General features: G+C 39.1%; 1 protein-coding gene across 8 annotated transcripts in view; it reads left to right on the top strand.

Annotated features, from left to right (window-relative positions):
* DOCK4 (dedicator of cytokinesis 4) overlaps positions 1–24,995 on the top strand; it is a 438,192-nt gene that overhangs the window by 332,497 nt on the left and 80,700 nt on the right. For all 8 annotated transcript variants that reach the window (XM_045495353.1, XM_045495356.1, XM_045495351.1 and 5 more), the window contains exons 26-27: positions 14,098–14,196; positions 24,614–24,708. In XM_045495353.1, coding sequence (XP_045351309.1) covers positions 14,098–14,196; positions 24,614–24,708 — 194 coding nt within the window. The remainder of the gene's footprint in view (positions 1–14,097; positions 14,197–24,613; positions 24,709–24,995) is intronic.

Below are 24,995 nucleotides of genomic sequence, written 5' to 3'. Positions count from 1 at the left end.
GAATCTTTTGGGTTTTCCATATAGAGTATCATGTCATCTGCGAAGAGTGAAAGTTTGACCTCCTCCCAGCCGATTTGGATGCCTTTTATTTCTTTGTGTTGTCTGATTGCAGAGGCAAAGACTTCCAATACTGTGTTGAATAACAGTGGTGAGAGTGGACATCCCTGTCTTGTTCCTGACCTTAGGGGGAAAGTTCTCAATTTTTCCCCATTGAGGATGTTATTAACTTTGGGTTGTTCATGTATGGCTTTTATGATCTTGAGGTATTATCCTTCTGTCCCTACTTTCTTGAGGGTTTTTTTCAAGAAAGGATGCTGTATTTTGTCAAATGCTTTCTCTGCATCTATTGAGAGGATCATATGGTTCTTGTCCTTTGTTTTATTGATGTGATGAGTCACGTTAGTTGTTTTGTGGATATTGAACCTGTCCTGCATCCCAGGTATAAATCCCATTTGGTCATGGTGAATAATTTTTTTAATGTATTGTTGGATCCAGTTGGCTAATATCTTGTTGAGGATTTTTGCATCCATGTTCATCAGGGAAATTGGTCTATAGTTCTCCTTTTATTGGGGTCTCTGTCTGGTTTTGCAGTCAAGGTAATGATGGCTTCATAGAATGTGTTTGGAATTTTTCCCTCCATTTCTATTTTTTTGGAACAGCTTCAATAGAATAGGTGTTAACTCTTCCTTAAATGTTTGGTAGAATTCCCCGGGAAAGCCGTCTGGCCCTGGACTCTTGTTTTTTGGCAGATTTTTTATTACTAATTAGATTTCCTTATTGGTTGTGGGTATGTTCAAATTTTCTATTTCTTCCTGTTTCAGTTTTGGTAGTGTATATGTTTCTAGGAATTTGTCCATTTCTTCCAGATTGCCCATTTTATTGGCATATAATTGCTCATAATATTCTCTTATTATTGTTTTTATTTCTTTTTTTTTTTTTTAATTTATTTTTTTATTTTTTATAATATATGAAATTTATTGTCCAAATTGGTTTCCATAAAACACCCAGTGCTCATCCCAAAAGGTGCCCTCCTCAATACCCATCACCCACCCTCTCCTCCCTCCCACCCCCCATCAACCCTCAGTTTGTTCTCAGTTTTTAACAGTCTCTTATGCTTTGGCTCTCTCCCACTCTAACCTCTTTTTTTTTTTTTTTTTTTTCCTTTTTTCCTCCCCCTCCCCCATGGGTTCCTGTTACGTTTCTCAGGATCCACATAAGAGTGAAACCATATGGTATCTGTCTTTCTCTGTATGGCTTATTTCACTTAGCATCACACTCTCCAGTTCCATCCACGTTGCTACAAAAGGCCATATTTCATTTTTTCTCATTGCCACGTAGTATTCCATTGTGTATATAAACCACAATTTCTTTATCCATTCATCAGTTGATGGACATTTAGGCTCTTTCCATAATTTGGCTATTGTTGAGAGTGCTGCTATGAACATTGGGGTACAAGTGCCCCTATGCATCAGTACTCCTGTATCCCTTGGATAAATTCCCAGCAGTGCTATTGCTGGGTCATAGGGTAGGTCTATTTTTAATTTTCTGAGGAACCTCCACACTGCTTTCCAGAGCGGCTGCACCAATTTGCATTCCCACCAACAGTGCAAGAGGGTTCCCATTTCTCCACATCCTCGCCAGCATCTATAGTCTCCTGATTTGTTCATTTTGGCCACTCTGACTGGCGTGAGGTGATACCTGAGTGTGGTTTTGATTTGTATTTCCCTGATAAGGAGCGACGCTGAACATCTTTTCATGTGCCTGTTGGCCATCCGGATGTCTTCTTTAGAGAAGTGTCTATTCATGTTTTCTGCCCATTTCTTCACTGGGTTATTTGTTTTTCGGGTGTGGAGTTTGGTGAGCTCTTTATAGATTCTGGATACTAGCCCTTTGTCCGAGATGTCATTTGCAAATATCTTTTCCCATTCCGTTGGTTGCCTTTTAGTTTTGTTGGTTGTTTCCTTTGCTGTGCAGAAGCTTTTGATCTTCATAAGGTCCCAGTAATTCACTTTTGCTTTTAATTCCCTTGCCTTTGGGGATGTGTCGAGTAAGAGATTGCTACGGCTGAGGTCAGAGAGGTCTTTTCCTGCTTTCTCCTCTAAGGTTTTGATGGTTTCCTGTCTCACATTCAGGTCCTTTATCCATTTTGAGTTTATTTTTGTGAATGGTGTGAGAAAGTGGTCTAGTTTCAACCTTCTGCATGTTGCTGTCCAGTTCTCCCAGCACCATTTGTTAAAGAGGCTGTCTTTTTTCCATTGGATGTTCTTTCCTGCTTTGTCAAAGATGAGTTGACCATACGTTTGTGGGTCTAGTTCTGGGGTTTCTATTCTATTCCATTGGTCTATGTGTCTGTTTTTGTGCCAATACCATGCTGTCTTGATGATGACAGCTTTGTAGTAGAGGCTAAAGTCTGGGATTGTGATGCCTCCTGCTTTGGTCTTCTTCTTCAAAATTCCTTTGGCTATTCGGGGCCTTTTGTGGTTCCATATGAATTTTAGGATTGCTTGTTCTAGTTTCGAGAAGAATGCTGGTGCAATTTTGATTGGGATTGCATTGAATGTGTAGATAGCTTTGGGTAGTATTGACATTTTGACAATATTTATTTTTCCAATCCATGAGCAGGGAATGTCTTTCCATTTCTTTAAATCTTCTTCAATTTCCTTCGTAAGCTTTCTATAGTTTTCAGCATACAGATCCTTTACATCTTTGGTTAGATTTATTCCTAGGTATTTTATGCTTCTTGGTGCAATTGTGAATGGGATCAGTTTCTTTATTTGTCTTTCTGTTGCTTCATTGTTAGTGTATAAGAATGCAACTGATTTCTGTACATTGATTTTGTATCCTGCAACTTTGCTGAATTCATGTATCAATTCTAGCAGACTTTTGGTGGAGTCTATCAGATTTTCCATGTATAATATCATGTCATCTGCAAAGAGCGAAAGCTTGACTTCATCTTTGCCAATTTTGATGCCTTTGATTTCCTTTTGTTGTCTGATTGCTGATGCTAGAACTTCCAGCACTATGTTAAACAACAGCGGTGAGAGTGGGCATCCCTGTCGTGTTCCTGATCTCAGGGAAAAAGCTCTCAGTTTTTCCCCGTTGAGGATGATGTTAGCTGTGGGCTTTTCATAAATGGCTTTTATGATCTTTAAGTATGTTCCTTCTATCCCGACTCTCTCAAGGGTTTTTATTAAGAAAGGGTGCTGGATTTTGTCAAAGGCCTTTTCTGCATCGATTGACAGGATCATATGGTTCTTCTCTTTTTTTTTGTTAATGTGATGTATCACGTTGATTGATTTGCGAATGTTGAACCAGCCCTGCATCCCAGGAATGAATCCCACTTGATCATGGTGAATAATTCTTTTTATATGCCGTTGAATTCGATTTGCTAGTATCTTATTGAGAATTTTTGCATCCGTATTCATCAGGGATATTGGCCGGTAGTTCTCTTTTTTTACTGGGTCTCTATCTGGTTTAGGAATCAAAGTAATACTGGCTTCATAGAATGAGTCTGGAAGTTTTCCTTCCCTTTCTATTTCTTGGAATAGCTTGAGAAGGATAGGTATTATCTCTGCTTTAAACGTCTGGTAGAACTCCCCTGGGAAGCCATCTGGTCCTGGACTCTTATTTGTTGGGAGATTTTTAATAACCGATTCAATTTCTTCGCTGGTTATGGGTCGTTCAAGCTTTCTATTTCCTCCTGGTTGAGTTTTGGAAGAGTGTGGGTGTTCAGGAATTTGTCCATTTCTTCCAGGTTGTCCAATTTGTTGGCATATAATTTTTCATAGTATTCCCTGATAATTGTTTGTATCTCTGAGGGATTGGTTGTAATAATTCCATTTTCATTCATGATTTTATCTATTTGGGTCATCTCCCTTTTCTTTTTGAGAAGCCTGGCTAGAGGTTTGTCAATTTTGTTTATTTTTTCAAAAAACCAACTCTTGGTTTCGTTGATCTGCTCTACAGTTTTTTTAGACTCTATATTGTTTATTTCTGCTCTGATCTTTATTATTTCTCTTCTTCTGCTGGGTTTAGGCTGCCTTTGCTGTTCTGCTTCCATTTCCTTTAGGTGTGCTGTTAGATTTTGTATTTGGGATTTTTCTTGTTTCTTGAGATAGGCCTGGATTGCAATGTATTTTCCTCTCAGGACTGCCTTCGCTGCGTCCCAAAGCGTTTGGATTGTTGTATTTTCATTTTCGTTTGTTTCCATATATTTTTTTATTTCTTCTCTAATTGCCTGGTTGACCCACTCATTCGTTAGTAGGGTGCTCTTTAACCTCCATGTTTTTGGAGGTTTTCCAGACTTTTTTCTGTGGTTGATTTCAAGCTTCATAGCATTGTGGTCTGAAAGTATGCATGGTATAATTTCAATTCTGGTAAACTTATGGAGGGCTGTTTTGTGACCCAGTATATGATCTATCTTGGAGAATGTTCCATGTGCACTCGAGAAGAAGGTATATTCTGTTGCTTTGGGATGCAGAGTTCTAAATATATCTGTCAAGTCCATCTGATCCAATGTCTCATTCAGGGCCCTTGTTTCTTTATTGACCGTGTGTCTAGATGATCTATCCATTTCTGTAAGTGGGGTGTTAAAGTCCCCTGCAATTACCACATTCTTATCAATAAGGTTGCTTATGTTTATGAGTAGTTGTTTTATATATTTGGGGGCTCCGGTATTCGGTGCATAGACATTTATAATTGTTAGCTCTTCCTGATGGATAGACCCTGTAACTATTATATAATGTCCTTCTTCATCTCTTGTTACAGCCTTTAATTTAAAGTCTAGTTTGTCTGATATAAGTATGGCTACTCCAGCTTTCTTTTGGCTTCCAGTAGCATGATAAATAGTTCTCCATCCCCTCACTCTCAATCTAAAGGTGTCCTCAGGTCTAAAATGAGTCTCTTGTAGACAGCAAATAGATGGGTCTTGTTTTTTTATCCATTCTGATACCCTATGTCTTTTGGTTGGCGCATTTAATCCATTTACATTCAGTGTTATTATAGAAAGATATGGGTTTAGAGTCATTGTGATGTCTGTATGTTTTATGCTTGTAGTGATGTCTCTGGTATTTTGTCTCACAGGGTCCCCCTTAGGATCTCTTGTAGGGCTGGTTTAGTGGTGACAAATTCCTTCAGTTTTTGTTTGTTTGGGAAGACCTTTATCTCGCCTTCTATTCTAAATGACAGACTTGCTGGATAAAGGATTCTCGGCTGCATATTTTTTCTGTCTAGCACACTGAAAATCTCGTGCCAATTCTTTCTGGCCTGCCAAGTTTCAAAAGAGAGATCAGTCACGAGTCTTATAGGTCTCCCTTTATATGTGAGGGCACGTTTACCCCTTGCTGCTTTCAGAATTTTCTCTTTATCCTTGTATTTTGCCAGTTTCACTATGATATGTCGTGCAGAAGATCGATTCAGGTTCCGTCTGAAGGGAGTTCTCTGTGCCTCTTGGATTTCAATGCCTTTTTCCTTCCCCAGTTCAGGGAAGTTCTCAGCTATTATTTCTTCAAGTACCCCTTCAGCACCTTTCCCTCTCTCTTCCTCCTCTGGGATACCAATTATGCGTATATTATTTCTTTTTAGTGTATCACTTAGTTCTCTAATTTTCCCCTCATACTCCTGGATTTTTTTATCTCTCTTTCTCTCAGCTTCCTCATTTTCCATAACTTTATCTTCTAGTTCACCTATTCTCTCCTCTGCCTCTTCAATCCGAGCTGTGGTGGTCTCCATTTTGTTTTGCATTTCATTTAAAGCGTTTTTCAGCTCCTCATGACTGTTCCTTAGTCCCTTGATCTCTGTAGCAAGGGATTCTCTGCTGTCCTGTATACTGTTTTCAAGCCCGGCGATTAATTTTATGACTATTATTCTAAATTCACTTTCTGTTATATTATTTAAATCCTTTTTGATCAGCTCATTAGCTGTTGTTATTTCCTGGAGATTCTTCTGAGGGGAATTCTTCCGCTTGGTCATTTTGGATAGTCCCTGGCGTGGTGAGGACCTGCAGGGCACTTCCCCTGTGCTGTGGTGTATAACTGGAGTTGGTGGGCGGAGTCGCAGTCAGACCTGATGTCTGCCCGCAGCCCACCGCTGGGGCCACAGTCAAACTGGTGTGTGCCTTCTCTTCCCCTCTCCTAGGGGCGGGATTCACTGTGGGGTGGCGTGGCCCGTCTGGGCTACTTGCACACTGCCAGGCTTGTGATGCTGGGGATCTGGCGTATTACCTGGGGTGGGTAGGCAAGGTGCACAGGGGCTGGAGGGGCAGGCTTAGCTCGCTTCTCCTTAGGTGATCCACTTCAGGAGGGGCCCTGTGGCAGCGGGAGGGAGTCAGATCCGCTGCCGGAGGTTTGGCTCCGCAGAAGCACAGAGTTGGGTGTTTGCGCAGAGCGAGGAAGTTCCCTGGCAGGAACTGGTTCTCTTTGGGATTTTGGCTGGGGGATGGGCGGGGGAGATGGCGCTGGCGAGCGCCTTTGTTCCCCACCAAACTGAGCTCTGTCGTCCGGGGGCTCAGCAGCTCTCCCTCCCTTTGTCCTCCAGCCTTCCCGCTTTCTGAGCAGAGCTGTTAACTTATGACCTCCCAGACGCTAAGTCGCGCTTGCTGTCGGAACACAGTCCGTCAGGCCCCTCCGCTTTTGCAGGCCAGACTCCGGGGCTCTGCTTGGCCGGCGAGCCGCCCCTCTGCCCCGGCTCCCTCCCGCCAGTCCGTGGAGCATGCACCGCCTCGCCGCCCTTCCTACCCTCTTCCGTGGGCCTCTGGTCTGCGCTTGGCTCCGGCGACTCCGTTCTGCTAATCCTCTGGCGGTTTTCTGGGTTATTTAGGCAGGTGTAGGTGGAATCTAATTGATCAGCAGGACGCGCGGTGAGCCCAGCGTCCTCCTACGCCGCCATCTTCCTGGAATCCTCCTATTGTTTTTATTTCTGCTGTGTTGGTTGTGATCTCTCCTCTTTCATTCTTGATTTTATTTATTTGAGTCCTTTTTCTTTTTGATCAAACTGGCTAGTGGTTTCTCAATTTTGTTAATTCTTTCAAAGAACCCGTTTCTGGTTTCATTGATCTGTTCTGTTTTTTTGGTTTCAATAGCATTAATTTCTGCTCTAATCTTTATTCTTTCCTGTCTTCTGCTAGTTTTGGGTTTTATTTGCCGTTCTTTTTCCAGCTCCTTAAGGCGTAGGGTTAGGTTGTGTATCTGAGATCTTTCTTCCTTCTTTAGAAAGGCCTGGATTGGTATATACTTTCCTCTTATGACTGCCTTTGCTGCGTCCCAGAGGTTTTGGGTTGTGGTATTATCATTTTCATTGGCTTCCATATACTTTTTAACTTCCTCTTTAACTGCTTGGTTAGCCCATTCATTGTTTAGTAGGATGTTCTTCAGTCTCCAAGTATTTGTTACCTTTCCAAATTTTTTTCTTGTGGTTGATTTCGGGTTTCATAGCATTGTGGTCTGAATATGCACGGTATGATCTCGATCTTTTTGTACTTACTTAGGGCTGATTTGTGTCCCAGTATATGGTCTATTGGTGAACCATGGTGAACGTTCCATGGGCACTGGAGAAGAATGTATATTCTTCTGCTTTAGGATGAAATGTTCTGAATATATCTGTTAAGTCCATCTGGTCCAGTGTGTCATTCAAAGCCATGTTTCCTTGTTGATTTTTTTTATTAGATGATCTGTCCATTGCTGTGAGTGTGGTGTTGAAGTCTCCTACTATTATGGTATTACTATCAATGAGTTTCTGTATGTTTGTGATAAATTGATTTATATATTTGGATGCTCTCACATTTGGTGCATAAATGTTTACAACTGTTATTTCTTCTTGGTGTGTAGACCCCTTGATTATGATATAATGCCCTTCTGAATCTCTTGATACAGTCTTTATTTTAAAGTCTAGTTTGTCTGATATAAGTATGGCTACTCCAGCTTTCTTTTGTTGACCATTAGCATGATAGATGGTTCTCCAATACCTTACTTTGAATCTGAAGGTGTCTTTAGATCTAAAGTGGGTCTCTTGTTGGGGCGCCTGGGTGGCGCAGTCGGTTAAGCGTCCGACTTCAGCCAGGTCACGATCTCGCGGTCCGTGAGTTCGAGCCCCGCGTCGGGCTCTGGGCTGATGGCTCAGAGCCTGGAGCCTGTTTCCGATTCTGTGTCTCCCTCTCTCTCTGCCCCTCCCCTGTTCGTGCTCTGTCTCTCTCTGTCCCAAAAATAAATAAACGATGAAAAAAAAAAAATTAAAAAAAAAAAATAAAGTGGGTCTCTTGTAAACAGCATATAGATGGATCTTGTTTTCTTATCCATTCTGTTACCCTATGTCTTTTGATTGGAGCATTGAGTCCATTGATGTTTACAGTGAGTACTGAAAGATATGAATTTATGTATGTATGTATGTATATATTCATCTTTTCTCCCCTCAGAGAGTGCCCCTTAAAATTTCTTGCAGGGATGGTTTAGTGGTCACAAACTCCTTTAATTTTTGCTTGTCTGGGAAACTTTTTATCTCTTCTTCTGTTTTGAATGATAGCCTTGCTGGATAAAGAATTCTTGGCTGCATATTTTTCTGATTCAGCACATTGAATATATCCTGCCACTCCTTTCTGGCCTGCCAAGTTTCTGCGGATAGGTCTGGTGCAACCTGATCTGTCTTCCCTTGTAGGTTAAGGACTTTTTTTCCCTTGCTGCTTTCATGATTTTCTCCTTGCCTTAGTATTTTGTGAATTTTACTATATACCTTGTTGATGGTCGGTTTTTGTTGAATCTAATGGGTTTTTGTTGAATCTCTGTGCTTCCTGGATTTTGATGTCTGTGCCTTTCCCCACGTAGGAAAGTTTTCCACTATGATTTGCTCACATAACACTTCTACCCCTATTTCTCTCTCTTCATCTTCTGGGACCCCTATGATTCTGATGTTGTTCCCTTTTAAAGAGTCACTGATTTCTCTAATTCTTAAATCGTGCTCTTTCGCCTTAATCTCCCTCTTTTCTTGTGCTTCATTATTCTCCATAAGTTTGTCCTCTGTATCGCTGATTCTCTGTTCTGCCTCATCCATTGTTGCTGCTGTGGCATCCATTCGTGATTGCAGCTCAGTTATAGCATTTTTTATTTCATCCTGACTAGTTTTTACTTGTTTTATTTCTGCAGAAAGGGATTCTAATCTATTTTCGACTCCAGCTAGTATTCTTATTATCGTGATTCTAAATTCTCATTCAGACATCTTGCTTGTATCTGTGTTGGTTAAATGCCTGGATGGCGTTTCTTCCTGCTCTTTCTTTTTGAGTGAATTCCTTCATTCATCATTTTGAAGGAAGAAAAGAAATGAAGGAAGTAGAAAAAATTAAAATTAAAAAAATATTAAAATTAAAAAATTAAAAATACACACACAAAAAATCAAATAAATGATGCTAGATTCTAGGTGTGTTTTGGTCTGGGTGTTGAAAGTGGCTTGATAGATTAGAGAAAAAAGGGGCAGAAAAAAAAAAGAAATCGTTTAAAAATTTGAAAAAATGAATGATACACTGAAGTAAACTAAAATGAAATGATGGAAGTAAGGTAGAATTTGAAAAAAGTTACACAAAAGTACAGAATATAGTAGAAAAAATTAAAGAAAAATGTTTTTAATAAAAATTTAAAAAATGAATTTTTTCTCTTTCTGTATTCAAGAAAAAGAAAAGAAACAGAAAAGAGAAAAAAGAAAAATTAAAAAGGAAATTGTTTGAAAATTTGAAAAAGTGAATACACTGAAGTAGACTAAAATAAATAATGGAAGTAAAATAGAATTTGAAAAAAATTACACAAAAGTAAAAAATATAGTAAAAAAATATTCTTAATAACAATTGAAAATAAGAATGAATTTTTTTCTCTTTCTGTATTCAAGAAAAAGAAAAGTGAAAAAGAGAAAAAAGAAAAAAAGGAAGAAAGAAAGAAAATTGAATACATGGACCTGCTAACAGATTGAAATACGACTGAAATTACTATTTTTCCCTGGAAGTCAGACTATGAAGGGCTTTATTATCCATAAACTAAGCAGGCAGTGAGACTTGTGTTCTTGAAGAGCTAGGTTGGCCCAGTTGGGCAGGACTTAGTGTAGCGGCTCCGTTCTTCACTAGATGGCACTGCTAGCCTACTGGGGTGGAGTGTTGTGGCCCTCGTAGGTGTGTATGTGCATGCGTGGGAGTGGTGAAAATGGCGCCACCCAGCTACCTAGTCTCTAGTATCAGAACTCTGTTCTCCCCAATCAGCAATCGCCCACAGATCCTTTGTCTTCAGCTTTCGTCCACTCCCCACTTTTACTCTGTCCATGGCCAAGCCCTAGGTAGGACTTCTCTCCTAAGTTTTGTCTCAGATGCGGCTGTTTTCCCTGGCACCTTACTTCTGAGGGACTGTGGCTTTGACCCGTTCCACCCCTGTGCAGAGGGTCTTACCAGGCAATGGCTGAATGCCGGCTGCACCCAGGAACATTCGTGGGACCATGCTGCTGGCGGTGCCCCGAGACTGCAGCCAGGTGCCAGCTGCCCCAGAAAAAGTTCACGAGACAGTTTAGCAGCAGTGTTTCAAGGATTATGGAAAATCACAACCCACATCTGTCACCAGGCTTCACCCTTAATGACCTTGTTCCAGCACCAGCAAATGTGGCCATTTTCTGGGGTCTGCTGGGACCAGGTGGCCTCAACAGTCTCTACCAAAGTTCCTTCCAGCAGTGGAACTGCTTTTCCCCATGTGGCCCAAGAACCTCCTGGACCCCGCTCTGCTCCTGGGGGTTTGTCCTTCCCACCAGAGCACCGCCAGGTATCGAACTGCAGAGTTGCAGACTCTGCGCTCCCCTTGTTTACAGTCTTAATGGAATTTAAACCCTCTCTTTCTCCTTTCTCCATTTTTAGTTTAGTCCCTGCGGCTGTTTCCAATTTTCGACTTTTTCTCCAGCTGCTTTTGGGAAGGGGTGCTTTTCCCATATTCCCTCCTGTCCCCATCTCCCTCCTCTCTCCACCCACAAAGTAGCTCCCTGCCCTCCGTGGTTTCTCTCTCCCCATGTTCACCTCTCCGCGCCGCGTACTGCTGAGTTCTGTGGTTCAGGTTGTGCAGATTGTTATGTTAATCCTCAGATCAGTTTTCTAGGTGTGCAAGATGGTTTAGTGTTGGTCTGGCTGTAATTCATGGACGCAAGACACACAGAAAACTTCCATGCTGTTCCGCCATCTTGGTTCCCTCCTAGCTTGTATTGTTTCTAAAGAGATTTATCTCATCCCTTTGTTTCTCTATATATAACGTGTCTTTTTTTCACTGACTGTTGTTAAGATTTTCTCTTTATCCCTGGCTATCAGCAGTTTTATTGTAATTTACTTTTGTGTATTTTCTTTCATGTTTCTTGTGAATAGGAACTATTGACCTTTTTTGATACATAGGCTTATAGTTTTCATAGAATCTGAAAATTTTCAGCTTTATTCTTCAATTACTTTTTCTACTCCCTCCTCCTCTTTGAGATCTGCAATTACATATATATTATGCTGCTGGAAGTTATCTTATAGTTCACTGATGCTTTTTCTTTTTTGTTGTGGGTTTTTTTTAATTTTTTTTAATGTTTTTATTTATATTGAAGTGGGGGGGGAGGAGCAGAGAGGGAGACACAGAATCCAATGCAGGCTCCAGGCTCTGAACTGTCAGCACAGAGCCCGACGCCGGGCTCAAACTCACGAACTGTGAGATCATGACCTGAGCCGAGGTCGGACGCTTAACTGACTGAGCCACCCAGGCACCCCTGTTGTAGTTTTACTTTTGGAGAATTTCTAATTCAAGTTCAGTAATCTTACCCCCTGCAAATGTCTAATCTGCCAGTGGTCCTATTAAGTACATTTTCATGTCACACATTATAGTCTTCATCTCTGGAAGTTCAACTTGAATCTATTTGATATCTTTCATGTCTGAAATTAACATGTTCAAACTTTACTCTAGTTTCCTGAATATATAGAATATAGTAACAATAACTATTTTAATGCCCTTTACTGTTAATTCTGTTATTTATGTTTTATCTGGATCTGTTTTTATTGATTTTTTTCTCCTTATTTGCATCATTATTTTCCTGCTATTTATTTATATGCTTGGTAATTTTTTATTGAATGCCAGAGATTGTGAATTTTATGCTTTTGAAAAGTGGATTTTCTTTTTAATTCCTAAAAATAGCTTTGAATGTTGCTTTAGCATGAGGTTAAATTTCTTACGAACTGTATGATTATTTAACACCTTGCTTATGAACTTCTTTAGGTAGGATCAGAGCAGCATTTATTCTAGGAGTAATTTTTCCCTGCCACTGAGAAAAGATCATTTTTAGTATTCTAATTGATTCCCTGATAATGGCAAGGTTTTTCCAGTCTTGCTGGTGAGAAAAGGCACTATTCCCAGCCCTTTATGAGCACCAGGTACTGTTCTCTCAGTCCTTTGGGATATTTTCCTAGCTTTGGGTTGTTTCCTCACACACATGCACTAAAATATTAATCATTATGCCCCTGAATTTTCTATTTCTTGTGTTAAGTACCAAGAATGTCTTTGTTCATTAACGAAGTATTATATTGTGCTTAGAAGATAGATTTCTGCTAGCCCTTACTAGTTAGTTTCTTAAATATTTGCCCTAATAAGCATGCAGGAATAATTATCTGTCATACTTGTGTGTGACAATTATTTATTCTCATGCAAGAAGCCAGCCTGCATCTTTGGCCACCCTGTGCTGTCATTAAGTAGCATCCTCAGGCCTCTCATGGCAGCTGGTAGGGATATGTTTGACTGTCCTGACTTAGCTGCCTCTGTTGGAAAATCCCAATTTCTGAGAGGTTTTAGTCTCTAATTTTATATGAGAGCCTATAGTCTCTTTCCATGTAAACACACACACACACGCACACACACACCAATTCCCAATTAAGGTACATTTTTATAAATTTAGAGTCATTACTGATTGCCACACCTGTTGTGTTCATTGTGTTTTAAATGTTATTGTTCTCATTAAAAGTAGATCATTTTTTGCTGAGCAAAAAAGGTTGCATCAAAGCACAGATACTTTAAATCAGATTTACTTTGGGAAATGCAAGTGATAGCAGTTTTATGGATGCTACTTTTTTCATTATTAATTTTTAAAAATTGACTTTTTAGGAGTCAATCACATAGCACCCAAGCAGCAAAGAATTACAAACTATTTTTAGTTTTTTATTTTTTTAATGACAGACTATTTTTAAAAGGAGTTTGGAACCAACATTGTAATGTATGGCTTTTTTATACCCTGAAAATCAGCAGCCCAGCACTCAGATGAGTTGGAAGAGATTATGTGAATTCAAAAATGTGCATGAAGTTACTGGAAGAGCTTTGGAGTCAGAAAGATGTAGAGATAACTCTAGCTCTTTCACATTTTAGTGATGTGACTTTGGACAAGTCTTTTAGCCCACTGAACCTACAATTTATCTTCTTTGAATAAATATTATACCCCCTCATAGCATTGATAATGAGGTTCAAATGACAATGAATGAAGGTATAGTAAATTCTCAGTAAATGGCCTTGCCTTTTTTAAGTGTTTGAGGTTGGTTTCCTAGTGAAAAGCTTCCACCCAAGTTAAAAAAAAAAAAATCTACTCCCAATTTGAAAATGCATGTATACCAAGTAAAGGGTATTCATCAGAGGGAGAAATTTTGATCATAATATTATGGTTAGTTTAGATTAAAAAGACTTCACAGAGTGACTTTAGATCCTCATGGGTTTTTAAAAAAAAACACTTAAGGGGCGCCTGGGTGGCGCAGTCGGTTAAGCGTCCGACTTCAGCCAGGTCACGATCTCGCGGTCCGTGAGTTCGAGCCCCGCGTCGGGCTCTGGGCTGATGGCTCAGAGCCTGGAGCCTGTTTCCGAGATTCTGTGTCTCCCTCTCTCTCTGCCCCTCCCCCGTTCATGCTCTGTCTCTCTCTGTCCCAAAAATGAATAAACGTTGAAAAAAAAAATTTTAAAAAATAAAATAAAAATAAAAATTAAAAAAACACTTAAAAAGTGTTCTATTTGAGGGCAGTTCAAGGTAAGTTACTGATGTTCATTTTTGCTCTCATTAAAAACTATGTTGTTGTTTTTTTTTTCTTTACATTAGGGTGAGTTTGTTGCTTGTCTCCTGTCCCTATTACGACAAATGACAGATAGACATTATCAACAACTTCTTGATAGTTTCAATACAAAGGAAGAGTTAAGGGTAAGTGACATTTTTTTAAAAAAATTTCCTATATCATTTTAGCTTTCCTTGTTCACATTCATCATTGTTCAAATAGTTCCTTGACAGTTGTTTTACCTGTTTTTGTTAAATCTATGCTATTTTTTCTCACCTTCATCCACATGTCTGACTATCTTGGCTCTTTAAGATTTTCAACTACTCAAGCAAAGCAAATTAACTGTTATTTTATACAAGGGCATAGGCTTTGAAATACCTGTCAGCAAAATCCAGTAAACTTAGAAACACAATCACAGACCTAATGAGACAAAAGCAAATAGAGTAACTCTAGTTAGGTAGACATAGGAATATTGGCCTTATAGATGATAAGGAAGAATATATAAACCTATTATCTGATTTCATCACTCTAAAACCACAATGAGGAGTTCTGGCTACAACGTTCTGACTAGAGAAGCAGAGTTGTGTTTGATATTCTCTATGAGCTACAGTCTAATCACTATGCTGTGCTAGTGTGACAGGCTGACATTCAATAGAAAATATTGATGCCAGGTTTATAAAAATTCACACTTTGCTGAGATTTATGGAACTTCAATACTTCCATCATGGTGTTCACTAAAAGCTTAGAAGTTGATTGTCCTCAGTTGGAGGAATGACCTGTCATCTGTTCTTATTTACTTTTATCTCTCTTCCGTCTCTTGAGTTTTCCAGGCATCTTCATAGGTAAGCCATCATAATGGAAGGAGTACTGACATGCCAGGTGGTGGAGAATTAGAGGACCGTAGAACAGTCGCGCTGCAATGTTGGCGTGACCAGAAGCCTTCGCAGCACCTCAGGGGGAGATTTGTAGATTTTTAAAATATATATCATGCACAGGAATCATTTACCTTTGATTTTTAACTGCCTGGAAGATGTTGCATGACCTCAGAAAAATCCTTTAGTTACCTTGCAGCAGATGACAGGCTGAATCATGAAACAAAGAGAATAGATTTGGGCAGACGTAATCTTTCTAGCAGTCAGTCACTTGGCATATACCTGTGCCTAACAATCTGTTTTTCATGATTACTTTCAATCTTGAGTTTAGAATTAAAAACAGATAAAGGACTTTAGATGATACCCACTCTAGATACAGAAATCCATGTGGCTAAAAAGGAAGATAATTGTGCAGTTATTAACATTCTTCAGAAGTTGAGTATGTAGCCCTATTAAGGAGCTATTAGGCTTTACATAAGAGGTCTATGACTTCATGTTTCAAACTTTCACATAAGAAAGGATACTTACTTTTACAGAGCCTAGGAATTAAAAAAATAGCCGAGAAGCATGCATTGAAAACCATGGTGAATTTAATCTAGGTATTGAGTTTTATGCCTTATTACTCACATTAATAACAATAGAGCAAATGGAAGTAATGAATAAAGTATTTTATATGGCCTTTCCTCATTTCAGTCATCCACACACCTTTTCAAAATTTCCTACTTCAAAATTAACTAGGCCTTCAGGCCAGGAAAATTATTTCATGCTCTTAATTACTTCATCTGTCCTTCAAGAAATACTGCTTGAAAAATTCAGGCATGCTAAGCCCTACTAGTTTTATTATGTAGCCAGGAACAAATTGTCCAGTCCCTGTAGGGGGAGAAAGGTAATAGACATTGACCCAACAGTGCTCCAGAGCATCTAGGAATTCCTGCCAGGCCAAACTCATGACATGAGGAAAAGTCCCCAAGGGAGCTCTCAGCTGAGAGCTAAGAGATGAGTAAGAGTGTGCTGTACCTGTCTTTGGTTAGATCTCTCACCTAAAGTGTCCCCAGAATGTGCTGACATAGCATGCTCCCTGCACTCACAGTTATTCAAATCTGGAATGCTTTAGTTTATTTGTTTGGGTGAATCCCCAACCCCTAGCCACTAGATTATAAGCTCCTTGGTGTCTGAAGCTTTGACTGGTTCACTGCTGTATCCTCAGATCCCAGAACATGCTCACCACATTTTAGGCACTCAAGAAACATTTGTTGATTGTTTGATAGAATATAGACTATGAGGAAGAGAGGTGTAAGATACAGTGCTCTGAGAATGTGTGTGGACTTTATGTTGAGGACATCTGGAAGCTGTGGAGGGTTTTAAGAAAGAAAGGAGAGCCATGATCCCATTTCAGTTAAGAAAAACCTGCTTGGTTTCACTATTGAAAATGAATTAGCCAAAGACAAACAGGAAGCAGAACTGTGTAAAGTATCTGAGGCAGAATAGTCTGTGCTAGTGATGACTGTGGCCTGAAAGAGAGGTGATCATGATGGTAGATTCTAGAGTCATTTAGGAAGTTCAGTTGACAGGTGTTGGTAACTGATTTCATAAAAAAAAAAAAAAAGATGAAGGAGTGAGAAGAGGTGAAAGAGAGAGAAGAGTTGAAGATGAATCCCAGGCTCTCTGACAACAGGCCAGATGTGGGTGCCACTCACTGCATGGGGAACCAAGGAGGTATGGGTGTACAGGTTTGGGAGCAAACATAAATTCAGTTTCAGCTTGAGTTTGGTCACTTGAGGGACATTAAAATGAATGTCTTATAAACAGTGTCTGAAGTTCAAGAGACAGAGCTAGGCTGCAGTTGTAGATTTGGGAATTATCAGCTAGTGAATAGTAATTGATAGGGAAGTCAATGTGAACACAGAAGAAGAGTGTAGAGCATGTAATTGAAGAGCTCTAAATAGAATCCTAAGCATGAAGGGGGGAGAAGTGGTGAACAGTACTGGCTACTGCAGGGCGGTGAGGTGGGATCATAAAAGGGTCTGTTCCTATTGTTGATGAACTTGATGAGCAATTTCAATACAGTGGTGAGGGTGGAAACCAAGCTGTCATGAATTGCAGAATGAAAAAATGAAAAAGATACAGTAGATGCATGCCATGTTTCAAGAAAGGGAGGACAGGTGTGTACTAAAGGGGAACTTTGGATGTCGTAGAAATATTTATTTTGGAGGAGACTTAAGCATGTTTGAATATGGATGATTAGAGCTGGTGGAGGAGAAGCTGAAGACATAAGGAAGAAGTGCAAGGGTGGTGAGGTTCCCTGCAAAGGCAGCAGGAGGGGACAGAAGTATCTGTGACTAGGAGGAAGATCACCTTTCCAGTGTAAGAATGAAAGGGGAGTAACTGGAGTGAAGGCAAGCTAAAAGTCATTTTTTTTTAATTTTTTTTTTATTTTTTTTACTAAAGGCTAATTAGTCATCCGATTTTAATCTGCATTTTAAAAGTTCAGATGTCACCTTTTAACAGATTTTTCTTGTTCTCAGTTTTCTTAAAACCCAAATATCCCTATTTATGCTACTGAAATCTAAATTACAAGATCTTTTAAAAATAGTAACACTGGTCCACTGTCCCTTATGCCAAGTCCTTAATATTAAGTGCATTTTAGAAATTAGAATCTTTTGACATTTCAGAAAGGTAATCTATATGGTGCACATACTATATATGGGCATAGCCACTCTAATAAAAAATCTTAATATTTGTGCAGTTAAAAAATATTCACTCTAGGTGAGGTTAAATAAAGACTAAATAGTTCAGGTCAGGTTTTGCTGCCAAGTGGATTATCACCAACATTTTAGACCACTTTGAGCTTTGGCTATTGTGGTAAAGAGCTGAGAACCTCAAACAGTAAACATTTATATAATTGTAAATCTTAGTACATGCAAGGTACTGTTCTAAAAGGTTGATTAATATTAACTCCCTGAATCCTCAGAAGAACCCCCTGAGGTTGGCACTATTACTATTTTATTACAAATGACAGTTACTTGATTCAACAAACATATATTGAGCACAGTGGCTAGACATTAGGGATATCAAGACGAGCAAAACAGTCTTTGCTAGTCTTAATGCTTTCATGTTATTAACAGCATCTAAATCATTAAGTTATAACTGAGTGGGATGGGGGCGCCTGGGTGGCGCAGTCGGTTAAGCGTCCGACTTCAGCCAGGTCACGATCTCGCGGTCCGTGAGTTCGAGCCCCGCGTCAGGCTCTGGGCTGATGGCTCAGAGCTTGGAGCCTGTTTCCGATTCTGTGTCTCCCTCTCTCTCTGCCCCTCCCCCGTTCATGCTCTGTCTGTCTCTCTCTGTCCCAAAAATAAATAAACGTTGAAAAAAAAAATTAAAAAAAAAATAATAATGATAATTGAGTGGGATGTATATAAACAACAGTGATGATGGCTGATATTACCTCCTCACCACCACCCCCACTGCTATGGGCCAGATGCAGCGCTAAAGACTTTTCCTACAGTGCCTCATTTTATTCCCGGCCAACCAACCCCCCAACTCCTCCCCCCGCCTCCCCCCCCAAGGAAGTAACTGAGAGGGCCTGGAATTCCATTAACATCTGAGCTCTTGTTCACGCAGCTCAACTCACCTTTTCCCTAAACTCTAATGACATTTGTTAGAAACCAAAATCTTCGCTATCAAATTGCATAAAATTTCATTTGTCCACTCTTTAAAAGTAATAAGGCAATTCCAGTCATGGAGATGAAAGGCCAAGTTAATGGAAAGAGTTATTTGAGGGTTTTGTATCTACCTTTAGATTAGAAATGGAATATATAATACATAAGGGAGGGCAGAGCTTAGTAAAGTGATAGTCAATGGAAAATTATAACTGCTATTGGGATTAGACAGGAAGAATCCCATTTAACCTACTAGTTAAAAGTCATCAAAGTATATGTCTGCCTCCCTTCCACATACATGTTTTCTGATCCCCAGAGGGAGCTACTGTTAACACATAAGGTTGTATCCTCATAGATTATTTTTTATGGTATATACACACGTATTTTTAATGGAATATAGCATTCATGGTAGTTGCACTTTTCCACATAGTAATATGTCCTGAACATTATAGAGCTTGTTACATCTTTTATTCTTCTGAATCTCATTGTATGGATGCTAAATAATGTAATCATTCCCCTTTTGTTGGGTATTCAGGATGTTTCTGATTTTTGCCAATGGAAAGGGTATAGTGGTGAACATCATGATAACACATCTCTGTGCTTGTGGCCTTATTGCTGCAGAATGAATTCCTGAAGTAGAACTGCGATATGTGCACTTTAAATCCTCATTAATACTGACAGATTAGATGTTGAAACATTCAGGTTAACATTTTTGTTGTTCTTTATTCCTAGCATCACTGCTTTTTTTTCTTTACTCTTATCAATTCAAAGAAAGATTTGGCCTAGCATTTCACAGTGGTTCTCTAAATGAAAACAAATTTGAAAGTATGTAGTTCTCGTATTTACTAAGACTATTGGTGTTTTTACTCCATTCTTGCTTAAAGAATCAGGACCTCTCCAGGGTGATTCTTGGGGTAGCTTCTGACATTTTGAACAGTATGCCATTTCTTCTCCTTGGTCCTCGGGTGCTATGTGTGAGTGGTGTAAGTAACAATGTCAAGAGAACTGTGTAGGACCAAGGACCCAAGGACTGGTACTCTGCATTATTTAGTTCTTTCCTTCTGTAGAATGCCATTATTTTAGAAATGAACAAAAGCAAGACTAGGAAGTGATTAGGTTTTTTTTTCCTCCTTCTGTAGTCAGTAACGTTTTATTATACACCCACCTTCTACTGAGGGCTAAACTTTTGTCCATATCCATGGTATTTCTGGTACATAGAGAGCAGTGAGTTTCCTGTTCTTTGTTGATTATGACTTTTCAAATAGAACTGTGGGGATCCTGCTTAAATGTGGTATTATACATGTTCTGGAAGTTAAGTACAGCACTATTAAAACCTTTCATTGTCTCTCATGTACTGGCCCACTAGCTTTCCAAAATTATATCTGATCACGTCACAGTCCAACTTTAAAGCTCTGAGGACCTCACATTCCCTGTGGGACAAGACCCAGTCTTTGCCAACATCATCCCTGTCTTCAGTCTACCTTACATTCTCAGTATCCTCTACTCTCCTCCAACACATCTCACTCTAGCCACTTAAAATTACTTGGGTTTAATTCCTCCGAATCTTTTTCTTTTTCTTTTCTTTACTTTTTTCTTTCTTTCTTTTTTAATCTACCTGAAATGCCTATTCCACCGCTACTCATTTGCATTACTTAATTTGTACCCCTATTAATCCCTCCCCTGATTTTGACTCATTCTGTAAAATCCAGCCTAGGAATCTCTTTCTTTATGAAGCATTCACAGAATACAGTGCCCACCACCCCCTCTTCGTGATAACATCCAACGTTGCCTTGTAATTGTTGTCTCCTTGACTCCTTGATGACTGTGCTCTGTGAGAATAGACACCATGTCTTTGTGTCCTAAGCACAGAGCCTGGAATATTATATCTTTGTTCGTTGAAACAACCCTCTCAGTAAATTTCTGCATACCTCACAAACCATCTTTTTCCATATGATTATTTCAGCTTATAGTCTTTATTATAGAAAAATAGTTCTATAGCTCTTGAAGACTGAAGACCACTTGGGAGTTATTTTTACATAATGTGCTTATTCAACTTTAAGGGTATGAATTTCACTGTGATAATGATTATTAACACCCTTTATTTGAATTCAAACTCCATATCAAGGGTGTTACACATTTGAAATTTGTGGCAAATTTTTAAAATAATATTCGACTCTACTTTAAATCGTAAGTAAAGGAAATGTGTTCCTAGAAGGCTCTGTCCCTGTTCATTGCTTTTGACACAAGGAGACTGTGTGCTGGTCTGTCTACCTGGTGATGCTTTATTTTCTTGAGTTCTTAATCCACGTTTCATGGTCTCAGAGTTCTGTCTCCTGTCTCTCACTAATTCTGTTTCGTAAACTTAATTTCTATCCTGTGCTGTTCACATACCACAGTCTTATGTGTAAACACAAAACAATTTTTTTGTATGATAGAGTCAGAAAATGAATGTAAAATACATTTAATCTTCTCCCACATCTGCATGAGACCCCTAATGGCCTTCTCATCGCCCTCAGGGTAAATTTCCACGTTCCTTACCATGAAGAAAGAATGAGATTTATTTACCTTTTATTTATCTTTCTTCTATGTATTTATCTTTGATCGGTCCCTATCCATCATCTGTCTGTCAGCTTTTGATTTTTCCCTTCTTATCTTTCACCCCCATTTCTTGCCACTCCCCACTACAGTCCAGACAGCCCTGTGTTGTCTCTTGCCTTTCAAGCTTGGTGCTCTTCCCTCTACCTGGACTACTTGGTCCTCACACTTCCCTCATTGGTAGCGCACACATGTTGTCTGTGGTTTTTAGATACACATTCATCCCGCCCACCAAACTGTAAGCTCCATGAAGGCGGGTGTCACATTCAGCTGATTATGGTATGACATATCACAGGCCCTCCAGAAATACTCTTGCATGAATCAATAACAGAATGTATCTTACCCCACTAGGTGTAACCCAGCATCTAACACAGTGCCTGGTGCTTTAGAAAGCACCCAATATTTATGGATGAATAAATGTTAGTGATAATTTTGAAAATCACAAAAAATTGCTCTTGCTTTCTTGTCTTTTGAGAATGGAACTTTTTATCATTTTGGTTTTCATATGAACTTCCTTTCTTAAACCTCTTGCACTGCAGAAAACGTGCTTCTGTAACGTACCACCTCCCTGTTTCTTTTTTTTTTTTTTTTTTTTTTGAACCTTGATTTGAATAAAACGGGCAATGCAGTTAAGTTACCATGTTGTGCAAAGTAAACAAAAAGAAACTGCTCCCAGGCTACCAATTTTCAAACAGTGGTATATGAAACCCTTATTTCTTGCTATCCAAACAGGAATATTATTGTACCAATGTTCTTTTTTTAAATTATGGGAAATATCTGTTAGTTATTGTCATGTGTGCAAAATAACTTCATATATCTATGCAAAAGTACTTATTCTGTGAAATGATCAGAGCCGAAAAGTATTTAGGGAAATACCACTGTATTGGGGGAGGGCAGGCAGGAGGGTGGTGTCAAAGAATCTAGCGTTCATATGTTAATGCTTTAAGTACTGGGACTGAGTTTGAAATGATACCTGTTACGTGGCAGTTGACAGTAAATACTTACTGAACTAAATTACATGTAAGTTCTACAGTGGAAGGTATTCGTGTTACCATCGGATGAAAGGTTAGCCTACAATTTAGAAATAAGGAAACATTTTTGTCTATTATATGAATAGATAAGTGATCATATTAACTTTTTTAAATCACCCCTAACCACAAGGGACCTTAAAGGTCCCACATTTTCCAAGGATGAGAACTCACTTCCAGGCGGATCAAATAAATTGCCAACGTCATTGAGTTAGTTTGTTGCAGATCCAGGATTAAAATCTAGATTTTCTGATTGTTAATGTAATGTTCTTGTATTTTGATTGTAAGATTTCCACAATGAATGTGTTTGGCTCTATGAAGGTAGGTGAAGCTTGCGTGGATACCATAGAGAGCTATTTGAGATGCCAAAAAGTTCTCTCAGGGCAAGTAAAGATTTCTGTCCATACATGAACATTGGCACAATGTCACATGCTGCCACACTTTTTATTTTGTGAGATAACTGGGAACAAGAAAATGAGATGGCACAGAAACAGGTTGTCTGTCCCCAGCTCCTATACCTGGAATAACTTTCCCTTCGTCCCCAGCACTGCGAAAGAAGAACAACCAAAGTTGCCAGCCCAGGAGGTAGATACCCTGCCTCCTGTAGCCACCTTTTCAGTCACTTTTTTCTCTGTGCAGCCGAAATCCCTCTCTCCTACCTTCCCCCCTACAGACACCCAAGCACGAAGGGTGCTACCTCCATTTTCCAATTGTCTAAAAGTTTTGAGGAGAAAAGATGAAATTTCAATGTTATAGAAATTATTTCAACATTCCTAAGTAATTGTAGACTGTGAGATGTGACTTCCCACCTTCGTGATTTTTTTTCTATCTAAGCAAGTGCAACAAGATAGGAAACTGAAGTAGGATCAAATTCTTTGAAAGGTAAATGCAAACATCCGTTTTTGGAGGGATTAAAATATATTCATGTCTGGGACACCCAAAAGAATAAATTGAAAAACTTTTAGGAATAAGTTTTAGAAATGCATCCAAAAGGGCTTCTCACAGTTTTAGTATGCTAATGACCTACTTTCTCAAGAGAGGGCTACAATGTGAAGTGTTTCCCCAAATGATCTGACCTGCCATGGAATGCATTTGGGAAACTCTTCCTACATAAGAAAAATCTGGCCATTTAAAGAAAAGTGACCTACTGGGCGCATTTCCACATGGTACATACTACATATCAGTCTATGTGTGTTGATGCCAAAGAAGCTAAAATAAATCCTTGTCAAAATATTTATGGGCTTGATCAAAGCTGTTAGAGTATGTTAAAAAACCACACACACATACACACAGCCACCAGATGTTCCTTATATTTTCAGATTCTAGCTATCTCCTCATCGTATCAATGACAACTGTAATCTTCTATTCAAGCAGCTTACACGTTTAACATAGTGTGTTGTTAGGTTTCATATATAAAACTCCTGTGTTTGTTTTTTTGTTTGTTTGTTTTAAGCATCACCATACTGTTGACTTCAATCAGATTGGCAGCGAGATGTATTATCCTAGCATTGCTTAAGGTTACCAAGAAATCTTTGTTTTCTAGTTAATAAGTCTAAATAAAAGCTAGATTGAGCCATTTTCTTTCTGATTGGGCACACTTTATGTCACTCATTGCATGTAGTGTGTTATCTCCTAGAGTTGCCTTTAAGTATAAAATGCTGCAACATTTGGGACCCTATTACTTGTAATGTTTTAAGAAGAGGTATTTCTGTGTCTGGAAATAGCCTCCTGTCAAGAGTGTTTCCGGGTGATGGGTTTAAGGATAACATCTTAGCAAATACCACTGCCCTCTGGCATGACATCTCTGTGAAGAATTCTTTGACACTCATAGCTACTAAGCACTCACCACTGGGCTCGGCCTAGCACACATCCTTATTTGAGTGTATTCCGCATAGCATGCTCAGATTCTGTAAACCTACATGCATACTATTAATACTATATCTTCAGAATGCCCTCTAAGAAACATGGGTGTTTGCTGGAAATTCTTTTTAATGAATATAACTTTCTAAATTTTGACACTTAAGGATTGTTGATAGCTCTCTCGAAATGAGAGGTTCTGATGTTTAAGACTATAATAAAAGAAGAGAACATATTTGCCTGCTAAGCCAGTCTTCCCCTTTATTTATAAAACCTAAATGCTTAGAGCTTGTGAAGAGGAATGAAAAGCCATTCCCACCATTTATGAGAAAGAAAAGAGAACATCTGGGAAGAGTAGCAAACCACTTGGGTGTTGAGAATGGGAAGGGCGATGATTCTTTCTCCTGGTGAACTATGAAAACATGGCTCCCTTCTCTGTAGTTTCTTTGGAAATGGTAACAACAGTGCTGTGTGTGTGTGTGTGCGTGTGCGTGTGTGTGTGTTGACAGTTACAATAACTCAGTAAAATGGTCTATTTCCTTCCTATCCAAGGATTTTCTGCTGCAGATATTTACTGTGTTCCGAATATTGATACGCCCAGAGATGTTTCCAAAGGACTGGACTGTTATGCGCTTGGTGGCTAACAAGTAAGACATTTAAATTGATGACAATTGCAGCTCATTGGAGAGGAGGCACAAAATGATTTTTTTTTTTTTTTTTTTTTTAGTCTGATCTCAAATTTAAAAGCTTCAAATCCAGGGATTCTTGTCCTTTGTCTCTGAATTAACTTGTCTCACTTTTTAAAAAGTATTACTATTCGTTTTAAATAGGTGATAAATGAACATAGTTCAAAAATCAAGTAATATAACAAGAGTATACACTGAAAAATCTCACTCCCACCTTCCATATTTATTCCTTACCCCCAGCCTGTAAT

Source organism: Leopardus geoffroyi, chromosome A2, assembly GCF_018350155.1.
Source record: "Leopardus geoffroyi isolate Oge1 chromosome A2, O.geoffroyi_Oge1_pat1.0, whole genome shotgun sequence".
Taxonomy (NCBI): Eukaryota; Metazoa; Chordata; class Mammalia; order Carnivora; family Felidae; genus Leopardus; species Leopardus geoffroyi.
The sequence above is the reverse complement of the archived record's forward strand: the minus strand, read 5'-3'. Positions and strand labels throughout refer to the sequence as shown.